Below are 12,925 nucleotides of genomic sequence, written 5' to 3'. Positions count from 1 at the left end.
ATACTGTACCTGTCCAGATACAAAATGGGAGGAAATTCTAATTTGTTGTGTATCTTCTCTGGTCTCCCCAAAGCCTGATTAAACTCAAATCTTGATAGCTCAAAAGTTAAGACAGGAGGAAGCTCAGTGAACCAGTGCTGAACAAAAGAAGAACAGAAAACCCCAAAATGAATGCCTTCCAACAGCAGAACTTCAGTAATAATGTTACAATACCTGCAGGCTGACATGGCTATGGGAGAAACTGGTTTTAGATGGTGGATAGGCAAAAGCTTTCCAAAGTTCCTATCTTTCACCTTCACTGCAAACACAGACCATTTGTCACCCATGCTGCATCCGAGCTTGTCAACTCATCTATCACTATCTGCATTAAAGCAGAGTAGGCAGGAAGGCTTCTTCCTTTCACATTTGTCTCGCTCATACTAAAAGCAACCTACACTTGAACCTACCTGCCTTGCTAACCGTCCTGTTCTCCTTTAACTCTTGAAGGCCACTGAAAGAGTTGTTTATACTGTATCAAGTGCTCTTCCCACTAGTTGCCTCAGACTCAAGTTTCTGACCCTTTCATTCACCTGATACCACTCAAAGTTTCTGATGACCTCCTCTGAAGCAGGATCAGCAACTACTTTGGGCTGGGTCAGACAAGCTCTCTCAGCGCTGTAAAACTGATACTTTTTCTTGAAATCTCCTCCGTACTAACAACCTCTCCTGAAGTTTCTGCTCATGTCTCTAATCCCTGCTAATCTGTCCATGGACCAACCCACGTTATCATCACCTTATCCCAGCTTTCTTTGGGTATTCAGTAGAGGTCTACCCTTAGTCCTCATTTCTTTCCTTACCTATTTCACTTCTCAACTACAAGACAAATTCAGCTCCAATTCCAGCATTAGAGTCCCTCCCCTCCCCAACACAAAACCCAGAGTCTATCCATTCGATATGTTTTGGATGTCTAACCATCCACTCAAGCCTCCCTGATTGCTGCAGACACTGTTGCCACACATTCTGATGAAAATGCCCACAGCCCGGGCATGGCATTCGACTCGGGGCTTGCTTCACCTTCTCCTATCCAGCCAAATGTCTTGAATAGTCTTTTCATACAATACCTCCAAGACAGCCTTTTCTTCCTATGCTCATGGCTAAAATTCAGGTCTAGGTTCCCATCACTCCACATCTCAGTGCAGTGTTTCCTCTCTTCTCCCCTTGCCCAGCCTTAGCGCACGGAGCCTTGTCACAGTAACAGATTTCCAGGGTGTTGCTGAATTTTCCTAGTTCATTGCCTTCAGCATCACTCCTCACGTGTGTTTACATGCAAAATGAGCTGCCTTCCCTTTTCTTGCCAATGTCAGCCTCCACTAAGCACCTTTTCAGTTTTAAAGGAGACAATCATTTCTCTCTTGCAGCAACTTCACATAGCAGTAAATTTCTATGCTACAGTCAGCAAAGCCACACCACAACCCTTCCCCCTAAAAACCTTTTATTGCAAGGCCCCCAAAACACTTAACGATGACTAAGCTGTCGATGTGCTGAAGTTCAACCACCACGATGCTGACAAACGTTATCTCATTTTCCCCCACACTTCTAACTCCAAGTATGTGCATTGACCTCCACCTTCTCTTGAATTTGGATTTAAGTTCCTCGGGGCAGGGAATGTCTCTTTTTTCTGTTTGTACATTAGCTCACTTGCTGACACCCTACTCCGTGGCTGAGGCTTTTAGGCGTTGTGATAATAATAATAATGAACAAGCTACATACCCCATTGGAGGCAATGGTGGGAACAACAAAAAAAATAGAACGTTACTTTCAGGATAAAATGGATCTTTCAACACATGCAACTACCACATTAAGATTATTCTCTTTAAGCTTTGATATCTACCAGCTCGGACAAACGCCACGTGAAGTCTTTGTTCAGCGGAGACAGACTTTGTTAAAACTACAAGAAATTCAGCTTCCTTCAGTACTTCCAAACTTTCCAGTGCACTGTAACATCTTTGAGGCATTATGTTTAAGCATAACTACTAACAGCAGCAACCACTATAAGTAAATTACTTCAGGGAAATATAACCAATTTACTTGGCCATGGTAATAATGCAGTAATGGTTTTCCAGATTAGGACTTAACACATTACTTTTCTTGTTTTGCCACTGCTGTCAATCTGTCATATGACTATTTCACTTCCATTTCCACATGCTAAGAAGCCAAGCCGATTAAAACCCTGACAGTTTCACAGAACTCAAAGCTTAATGCTCTGGACCTGTACATGACTATCTTTCCGTTCCCCAGTTTCCTGACATTACAGGTTAAAAAAACCTCAAAAACAAAACCAGAAAAACCCCAAGCCTGCCATGTCTAGTCAAGCATTTATAACTGAACTGATATTTTATGCAGGAATGCACACAGGTTTTAAGTGCAAGACAACCTTCAGTCCGTAAGATGAACAATCATGCTCTTGTAGTAGGTACATACAATATTTCACCTTGCATAAAGAAATTGAACTTTGGATTATACCAAGATATGAGATTTTTTTCTTCCAGTTATATCGCAGGAAACGTGCTCATTGTAAGAAGTCATTTCTACAAGTGCTGGAACAAAAAAAAAATTGAAACATCTTGTGAAAGAATAACACATCCAGTAAGATGTGTAAATACATTTGAAAATGCTTGTTAACATCTGATCTTGTTGATCAATATTTGATCAACAATAGCTGACCAGAAAAAGGGACCATAAAAGGGATGCTATAAAAAACTTCTGTTGATAACACAAAATTGGAAATACAACTTCAGACTGGAGGATGATTTCAGTGTGCATTACTAGGCTTAGTAATTAAACCCTGTGTGTATGTTGATATGATTAAAGGAAGCAAAAAGTCATTACTGCAAAAGATTGACATCAAGGAAGAAACTATACCTGAATTTTTTACTTAAGTAGAAGAGAACTCCTAAGATGTCACATCTTTAAAGTAACTGTGATGAAACATGAACAACTGTGTAAAGAGAAAGTAGCTCAGCCTTTACAGGCAATGGGGATCCCCATATTTCCACATCACTAACCCACAGGTAATTAGAGAGAGCTCTGCCAGAGAAAAATGCTGAGCATATACATGCATGCCAGCGATAAGAGGGGACATTTCAGAGCACACCCTCTTGGGTCTACAGCCACCACCAGTCCAACTACCTCTTTTCCCTAACCTGTGACTTCTGCACAAGAAATCTCATTCATCACCTCATCCCAACACCATACACCGCATACCCCAATTCTTAGGGGGGCTCCACCTGAATCCCTCCACCCATGCCTCCAGCATGCTCTGACATTTGGCAGCCTCCTGCTCTAGCAAGAGCTCTCCTGGGAGGAACAGCAGCCCATAGAGCCAGTATTGTCTGTCCACCACCACGAGCAAAGAGGAGGAGAATTGCCCACCATAGGGGGCAAAGAGGAGGATGCTGGGAAACATTAGTAAAAAGGGGAGAGGGGAAGAAGGCTAGGGTGCTGAGGAATTACAAGACAGAGGCACAGAGGAATAACAACAATGCTCTAAAGCAATGGTCAAACGCACAGCTTGCGCATGCTGTTTACAGCATGGCACAGGGTGCCAAGTCAGTCAGAGCAGTGCTCAGCTACCACAGGACAGTATACCCATGGCCTCCCTGCAGATCAAATATCAGCAACAGGTGGGAACCAGCCTGTGCCAAATCACTGTAAGCACTTAATTGTACCAGCTTTTAATAAGAATGAACTTTGTATCTTATGAAAAATACAAACAGATGATACTCTGGATACTCCAAAAGAGATACAAACCCCAAATTAACAATCCAATTACGCCAGACATCAGAACCTGCACAGCAGCAGGTCACATAAACAACAACCATGAACCCCAATGAAAAATAAAGAGCACTACAACAATACCCTGAGAGAAGCCCACAGGAGCACTTACCTCCTGACCAGACTTTGCAGAGTTTTCTGAATGGAGAGATTCAATTTCCCCTTCAATCATTGCAGCTTCTAGGCACTCATGCAGATCTTTAAAGCCATTAACCTGGAGTGGATACTGGCCAAACATTTCTGTGTTTTCAAATTTTTTACCTTCACATAAGAAATTAAACAGTTAAGGCTTTAGGGACAAACATTTTAAAAAGCTAATAATCCTAGGTCACCTGACCTAGTCTACTGAACAATACCCAAGTTTTCTTATTGAACAATTCAATGAACTCAATGAATTCAATTGTATGAAAACAAGTTACTCGAAAAAGTCGCTTGAACATAATATTGAAAATTACCGTATTTTCCTCTTCAGCCCATTTTTTGTATTTTTTTCACAACTATTGGTAATAAGCAAAACTCAAAATGTCTTGGCACCACAGAGGTATGGGAAGTTTTACACATATAAATCAAAGTCCTCCTCCTGCAAATAGCAGCTCAGTAATACAACCCTACATTGTATCAGCAAAGTCAGTGGAATTGCTGGTATGAAACAGCCCTTTGTATAAGTAAGTTTTGCAAAAATAAACCATAAAAGAGAACATGCATGATTTCTGTCCTGAAAACAAGATCATAATTTGGTAACAGTGGATAAAGATGTAAGCTCAAACATAAGGAGAAATATGGGTGAGAAGTGATTTCAATCTAGAATTTCAATTTATTTCATCCTGAAGTCAGTATCAAGACTTCTTACGTCCGCCTGTTTCTTTTCATTGGTTTGGTTTTTACACCTCCTCAGTTAAGATGAGAATGTGAGGGATGAAAGTACCTGAATGCAAAGGAGCAAGAATGCTAGCTGGTAGCAAGGAATCTTCAAAATGGTTTTGAAATCTGACAACAAATCATTAGATACACTGTTTCACGCCGAGGAACAATCTGGAAGCCACTTTAAAGACTACAGCTGCTTCATTCAAATGCATCTCAGGAGTCATTCACTCTCAGGATGGGGGACAGAATCACCACCATTAAAAATACTTTCACAACTGCTGGCCTCCTGGAAATAGAGAACGCTGCAATTCTGCAGATCTACTAATGATATGCAGATAAGATACAGGGAAGCTTGTTGTACAGTCTCTTCCTCCTCAGTACTCTCTCCGACACTGCCCTTGGGCAGGTTTCCATTGACTTGTTTTCAACAAACTGTACTTTTAAGAGGGTGAGTTATCCATACCATAAATTCCACAGAAGAAAACGCAATAATTGATATTTTAAATTGCATTAAATGAAGCAAAGAGAGTGCGAGAGACTAGCTTAATGAAATAGAGTAATGTGCCTTCTGTATACCATTAATAAGTGGTAAAAATGGTCTGCTAATAATTTCTGGCAATTTTTGCTCAGCATCTCACCCTAACTTCTACTGCACTGAAGTACATACATTCAGCTCCTGAAAGCTATCAAAACAGTCTTTCTGGACCACTGCAGCTCACTACATTTACCTTCAGTCTCATATTCTCAGGAAAAACCTTCTGTCACAGACTGAATATTTATTCTCAGAGTATACTTCTGCGAAGTAGCTAAAATGCTACAACTGCATCATTCACCTGTGTACTTAGACAAGCACAGAACAGTCACAAGCACAGAAGTCCAAGTAAATTCAGATGCATACCTTCAAGTACACCTACTGCTAGAAATCGTCCATAAAACAACTCCACCATTGGGTTCTTTGGTTTCTCTCCATCCCTGAAAACAGAAAGCGTGTCAGTGCAAAAATCAAACACAAAGCTACGAGCTTTTATAAAACTATGAGCAGAATATTGTGAATTCATTATGGAAGTGCTGCCTATTTTACTCAGTTACTGTTCATTAAGTTTTGTACTTTCCTCTAATGACAATAACAATGATTCACATACTTGCAATGATAAGTATATTCTGAAAATTAAGTGTCAGAAGTGCTTCATTCTAGGAAAATTTATGTAAATCAGATTCTATTCGCGAGTGATTAAATTGTACAAAACCCTTGTAAAAACTATTTCCTGCAACACTCTAGAAACAATTAGGTATTCAAAAGACAGTTTACAGATGCTCACTTATACAAACGATGAGTATTTACTTCTGAGAAGTATATTGAACAGTTTGATGAGAAAAAGCAAACCAAACAACCAAAAATCCACTTCTCACTGTACGGCTGAAAAAGATCCGACTGAGTTGGATACAGAGCTAGAAAGAAAATCTTACCTCTCTTCTTCAGCTTTAATTTGGAAGGCATCTTCTAGCCAATCTAATAATTTGTGTGTAAATTCACTAACATCTTGCTGTTGAAAAATATAAAATGATCAGTATATTTTCACATATGTAACAGAACACAATGAAGTGCCACCTTACAAGATCATTATAGCAGTATTCCCCCTGACAAGAGCTCCAAAATCACACTATGTTTAAGACTATGCCATGATTGTTTTTTTATGGGTGGCTCTTAGAGCACACTAAGGGTCTGGTGTTCCTCAGCCCTTACGCTGTCCTGTGATCCTTATTACTTGGGCTCAGCTTTCATACCATGCTAGTCCAAAGGCATCTTATGAATCCCATTGTTCAAACCCTTTGGTATCTAACAAGTGGTGACTAATATTACTTTCATCAAGCACTAAATTCAGCATACTGTTGTAATTAAACACCTTAGCCACATAACCGTATGTGGGAAAAACAAAGCACCTGAAGAAACAAAGTGTTTCTCAGAAAAGCAAAATATACCCACTACAATTTAGGCAAGAATCCTCAACATATATTAGGACCCTCCAAACCAATATCTAAACAGACAAATAGTATACTAGGACTGTACCAACCCCTGGATGTACTGCTAGATCAGAAGAATAAAGCTCTTTCAAAAACCACAGACTTAGAAGCTAAACTAAACCCTAAGAGCAAGAATGTGGAACTATTAGTTTCTAAAATAATAGGAAGAAAGTGTACTGAATAAAATAGTCATGCTGTCCGGAATTTTTTTTTTTAAAGTGACCAGAGATCACATAATATTAGAGAAAAAACTCAGACTGTGATAATCAGAAGTTTATTTTCTGTGGACATTTTGAATTTTTGTTGTCCATTTTAAGTATTTCCTATTGCCAGATGACCATATGAAAACATGCATAAGCTTGAGTAAAAATATATAGGTGTCACCTGTTGGGAATCATTTGATTTAAAAGCATCTTTAAGGATTTCAACCGCTCTTGATGGGTCAACATATTTTCTCTTCGAACCAACTAGAAGTGCAAACAGGTACCTCAATTCACGCATAAAAGGCAGATTCCGATGTTCCTGTATTTGAAGAAGAATTAAAAATATTTAACAAAGTGGTAACAAAAATCTACTTTACAAAAGCGTTACCCAATGAACAAAAATTTACTTTACAGAAGTGTATATCTAGCCAATCATCATAATAATATATCAGCTTATTTGTAGTACTACCAAGGTAGTGTTGCATCCCTTTTACTTGTCAGTTTTACAAAATGATGTAGTTCTCTGGGAAGAAAATTACACTTCAGAAACTGAAAGCTCCCTGAAACCACATCTAGGTGTGCCTGTTTGACTTGAAATGGGGCTGAATGGACAACTGGACAAGCAGAGTTGCATTTAAGACAGAACTGTTGTTCCCGAGACTTATAAAGCCTTAAGTAATGCACTGCAACAATATGCACTGATTTTACTGAAATTAGTATTCCTCTATACCTCTACCAGAATTTCTTGTGAACCTACATGCTGCCTAGTACCTTTTTAGGCTTATTTTTTACTGAAGACTAAACTTATAAGGTGTACACAAATCATTATTATTTCTCTTGACAAAAGTAAGAGAAAAAGCCTGCTCTCCTTTCTACCTATTTAAGTATACTTCATGGGGAATATGGAGTTCTTTTTCTAGTTTCCAGGAGAGAGGCAGAAGAAATACTTTCTGTCTGTATAATGAAAAGCAAGTAAACTGAAACAAAAATCCATCATACCATAGATTAAACCCCAGGTTACAAATGCTGTGGAGATTGGGTATCACTCATACTCCTGAGTAGATAGTTGACAAATACTTGTGAAATTAAAACCCATGTAATATCCACTTGTGTTTAGAACAAAGTATCATTCAAAGGCAGCACAGATGTCCGATGCTGGTCAAACTGGAATTACTTGATGACAAACTAGTTCACATGCTCATCAAACAGCAGACTTGTTTAGTCACTCCTATGTCAACCCTGCATGCATAAAGCTTTTTGTTCATAAAGTCAGTTTTATTTCAGCTTTAAAAACTGTGCGTGGTGAATTGGAATATGTTCTGCATAATACCTAAAAAGTAGTTCTAGTCACGTATATTCCCAAGTTTTACTTGCTCTTCTAGTCCACCTTGCAAAACATCTGCCAATTGTGTTCACAGCAAAGGCTGAAGACTTCATCAAATGCCACCCTAATTCAGCACTAAATCATCGTAACTTAAGAATAAAATCAGTCTCCTATTTACATATTTAAAGCACTTTATAACAACAAAACAAATTGTGAAAGTGATTTTTTCTTACTATTTTCATAAAGTGATCTATTAAAAATGAAGAGAATTTTAAGTTTAGATATATTTTATCAAGATGCTTCATTACCAGTGATAATTCATATGCATAATGTAGATGACTGACCACAAGAATACTCTAGATCTCACCTTCCTTTTGTTAAATCTGAAGTACAAAGGCAGTGAGTATTACTGCATTACTTACCCAAATTTACAGTACTAATTTGGCTGAGTTTTACGCATACTTGTAGCTTTAGGTTAAACAACTGGCTGGCTACTGATGTCAGTAGGATTACTCAGAACAAATACCACTGTAAACCCTATAAAAGTTCTGTAAAACTAGAAAAATCCTTGTTGTTTTTTGAGAAAGCTCGATTTAATGCATTAGGCATGATCCTTGACCAGATTATGTGGGCATTACCACAACAAACAGCGATTCTCACTAAACAAAGCCTAAAATCTTCAAAAGGACATGAGCCATTCCCCAGACAAGGTATACAGTTCCACAAAGGACTTGCACATCAAAACAAAAGAACCAATAAAGTAATCACAGCACAGCATACGGCTCTCAATTTTAAAGCATACTGTAGGTGCAACAACACAACACACACAAAAAAAAAGATTAAAATAAATTGGAAAATAAAAACTGTATGGGAAGTTCATAATCTAAAACAGTCTCTATTTTATTACCTATCCTGCCTGCCTAAATAATTTCTTAATACACTGATGTTGGAACAATTTATGATTAAGAAATGCTTCTAAAGCAATCTACATGTTTAATACATAGCAAACATTCATTATTGTCAATCAGTATGCCAGGACACTGGCATAACAACAATGTTGAAACAGGGGGAAGGATGTGCTAACCTGTAGCACAATAACCCACTTCCTCGGATAATAAAACATTTCCTGAAGATATCATTGAGGCCAAATACATAGCTGGCTTCACTGCATACAGCAAAGAAGAGCTGTTCCTATGACAGCAAGAGGTAAGAGAATTGGGAGAGCAAAGAGGCTGCAGTAACTACAGGGAACCATATTTGTTCTACAGAAGGAAGCTGAGGAACACACCGAGGAAGAAAAATGAATTTCAAATGAAAAAAACAAGAACAGACTGGAGATTTTAAGTGTATGCCCAGGTTTACAATCCAGAAAAACAATGTCCAATTAGCTGAGGCAAACAGGGTGGGGTTGTTTGTTTTGGTGGGGGGTTTGGTTTTATTTGTTTGTGGTTTTGTGGTGGTTTTGGGGGTTTTTTTTAAGTCAAAATTTATACCAATGACTTCTGGATTAAAAATTTTACATGCCAAATTATAAATAGCATTTGTATTCAATATATCGATAGGAAAGAACAAAAACACCCCGCTATGCAAGATTCCCTTAAGTACAACCACATGCTTTAATTCTAAATCAAGAGATTGTCATGACCCTAGCATTAAACTTTACTTTCCACCAACTGGAAGAACAACAGGATGTAAACCAGAGTCTTGAAAATCTGGGATTATTAAAACTTGGTCTTTATTAGCATGGAAATTTGATCCTAGGGAGCATCAGTCACATACCGTACTTAATACTAGGTTAAAAATAAAAACCAAAACAAAACTAAGTCAACATAGTTTTAAAACAAGTAAGCAGATGGAAGTAAATTCCAGGGCTTTTTTATTTTGTGAACTGGTAGCTTATATTACAACTTTAAAAGAATTTGCCTCTACTTGCCTTCACCTTATAAAGAAATAAAAGCACCATATTTGGGGGCATGTATGCTTATTTCTTCTATTTGTTTAAGTTCCAACTAGTGGAGCGATCTCTTTTCCTAAATTCTCCCTAAAACATATTTCAGCACTAAGACAATCCTTTTTCAGCTGTAGATAAGACAGATGAGTACATCAATTAATAATGTTATTTCATTCTGGAATTTAAATTAACAATGGAGACGATACAAACTACTGCCAGAGATTCTTACTAGCAGGCTTGCAGAAAGCAAGGTTTCTGCACAAATGCATATACTTGCCTGGTGTCACACCATTTCACACAGCCTTAATATTGTCTGTCATGGTCAGTATTTCTAAGAACCAGTACTTTGGAACTGCTAAAGGCATTCGGCTGCTAGTGTCAATGCTTGGGCAAGACGTTTTTCAAAGACAACAGCTTGTTATTATCTATTTCATACCACCTCTTAGATGCCAACTGCTTTTTACACCCTGAAAAATGACAGTAAAGAACTCCGAGTACTGGAGAATATTACTGAAACAAATTATATGACGAATAATGAAATACTAGGGAGAATGTCAATCTAAAAATAAAAAAATATTTCAGTATAACTCTTTGGTAAAGCATGACTTTATCCTTTCTTACTAAAATACACTGTCCCATCACCCTCTTGTGACATGTTCCCAATACTACCCATGTTGTATTTGCACACCATCTCATGACCTAATACAAACATTTTTTCCTTAAAAAAAAAAAAAGTGAAAACTTGCTCTTTGAACAGGGTGGAGGGGGCAGGGGAGAAATTATACAGTTCTGACTGAACATGCACCTTCCCTTTTATGGTACATACCTAGAGGTTTAGAAAATGGACAACTATCTTCTCTATGTCTGTTTTCTTTTGCTTTTTTAATTGCAGCTCTTACTTTTGCTAGTGAACATTCCAGTCAAGCCTGAAGTGCCAAACAACTAAGAACAGGCCAACAACACACTCCCTTTTTAAAATCCGAAAGAAAGGTATAAAAGTCAATAGTCTAATTTCTGGATATGCAAAAATTACTGCTCTGTAAACCTGTGCTAAAAATCAGGGCATCGAGTGCCTTCATGCTTCACACAGCCACTTCCTCTTCCCATTTCTGCCTTTCTATTTCGTAACATAGAAACCAAGGTGCCCATATATATCTCTCCTCAGAGGGCACCCATGAAGGAAGAAGAATTGGTCTGTTTTGTCCCTCAGTCCATGACCATTCCCCCTCGCTAGTCTGAGGCCACAAGAAACCTGAGCCAGGGCCCCCCCTCCCCAATCCCATATAAGTACCAGAATAAATATGTGAAAATTTATGCTTACAATCACCTCATGAAAAGGCCAGAAGAGACAAGTTAACAACCAAAAGCTTAATCTCAGCTCATGAGTTACAAGTAATTAACATCCCCAAAAAACCAATGAAGTGGCCAGGCCAACACTAACAGTGCTGCTGACAAAGCTACACACATCAAAAACATGCAGGTAACCAAAAAGCACGCCTGTAGCTGCACAGTACAAGGGGTCTAGAATGAAACGTGTTTGTTAACACAAGCTCCATTCACATTAGAAATGTTCATCCACTAGCGACAGTGCTGCTACAGCTCTATCAGTGAAGCCCTTCCACTGAACCTGGTCTAAGTAGCAGTACGCCGAGCAAACTCTGCTTCTCTCAACACCCTGCCCTGTGCTCTACTCCGAAGCTAACGTATTTTACGTAAGATCCATAATAGGAAGCTCAGAGAAACATTAATTGGCACCTATAAAGACCGTGCTAATTTGCGCTAAAGAATAGTGCAAAACTCAATTACAAGAGAGAAATGCCCTTATCAGCCACTGGGGGAAGTTAGCTTCTAATTTTACCTTTTGGTTTCGGGGCAAGTCTTGAGCATTTGCAGGAGGATTGAAATTCAAAACTAGTCTTCGAAACTCCAGGAGGTTAAATAATGACTGAAAAGAAAAAAAAATTAAAAACACGTTTAAGCATTTCTGTAAATGATACAACATTCTTCCAAATGTGCCTTAGTGAACTAAATGCAATGTCAAACATATGAAATGCTAAAGTTTCATTTCAGAAGCTGTATTAATTCACTTAACTTTGCCAAACATATTTTCAACAGAAGACAATTATTTTTACCAAGAAAACAGCATAATCAAAAAAACTTCTTTACAGTTAATCACATAAATGGAACGATAATTTTAGATAAGTAAATTACTTCTTACAACAAGATTTTTATTAATTGTATAACTGACAGTTTTCAAATCAAAATTAAAGCCTGTTTAGCCATGTAAAATTCATCTTGTAGCCCCTCTATCATCTAATTCCTCAGTGCAGAGAGAGTACATCTTTGTATATGCAATTGAAATCTACCTGCAATTATCTGTTTTGCATTCTGTCCACTCCTCTCATTATTATAGGATCTGAATACTGTACATTAGAGTAAGGAAACTGGGTTATACATCTTTGTGGGTAAGGAACTGATAACATTCTCATTTTACAGACAATAAGACATAAAAACAGGTGTCTACAGGCGCACCCACAAAGAACCCCACAGTGTAACACAGAGCCTGGAGCCAAGAGAGTACGAGAACAAGATGACTCCAGGTTGCAAAAATAAAACTCCAAAGCAGTGGCTGAGAACTGAAGTCCTCAGCACTTGCGTAACTGCATCGCTGCTTTTCTGTACAGGCAGAAAGCACTTTAACTGAAGTTCACTTCATTACCACAGACTAGCACTTTAATGAAGAAAGGG

General features: G+C 38.2%; 1 protein-coding gene across 4 annotated transcripts in view; it reads right to left on the bottom strand.

Moving 5' to 3' along the window:
• USP25 (ubiquitin specific peptidase 25) overlaps positions 1-12,925 on the bottom strand; it is a 100,176-nt gene that overhangs the window by 30,114 nt on the left and 57,137 nt on the right. For all 4 annotated transcript variants that reach the window (XM_075516726.1, XM_075516718.1, XM_075516727.1 and 1 more), the window contains 6 exons: positions 12,036-12,122; positions 7,084-7,221; positions 6,145-6,221; positions 5,576-5,649; positions 3,926-4,074; positions 10-137 (listed from right to left, as the gene is read on the bottom strand). In XM_075516726.1, coding sequence (XP_075372841.1) covers positions 10-137; positions 3,926-4,074; positions 5,576-5,649; positions 6,145-6,221; positions 7,084-7,221; positions 12,036-12,122 — 653 coding nt within the window. The remainder of the gene's footprint in view (positions 1-9; positions 138-3,925; positions 4,075-5,575; positions 5,650-6,144; positions 6,222-7,083; positions 7,222-12,035; positions 12,123-12,925) is intronic.

Source organism: Mycteria americana, chromosome 1 (assembly GCF_035582795.1).
Source record: "Mycteria americana isolate JAX WOST 10 ecotype Jacksonville Zoo and Gardens chromosome 1, USCA_MyAme_1.0, whole genome shotgun sequence".
Lineage (NCBI taxonomy): Eukaryota > Metazoa > Chordata > Aves > Ciconiiformes > Ciconiidae > Mycteria > Mycteria americana.
This window is presented reverse-complemented; position numbering and strand designations above follow the sequence as displayed.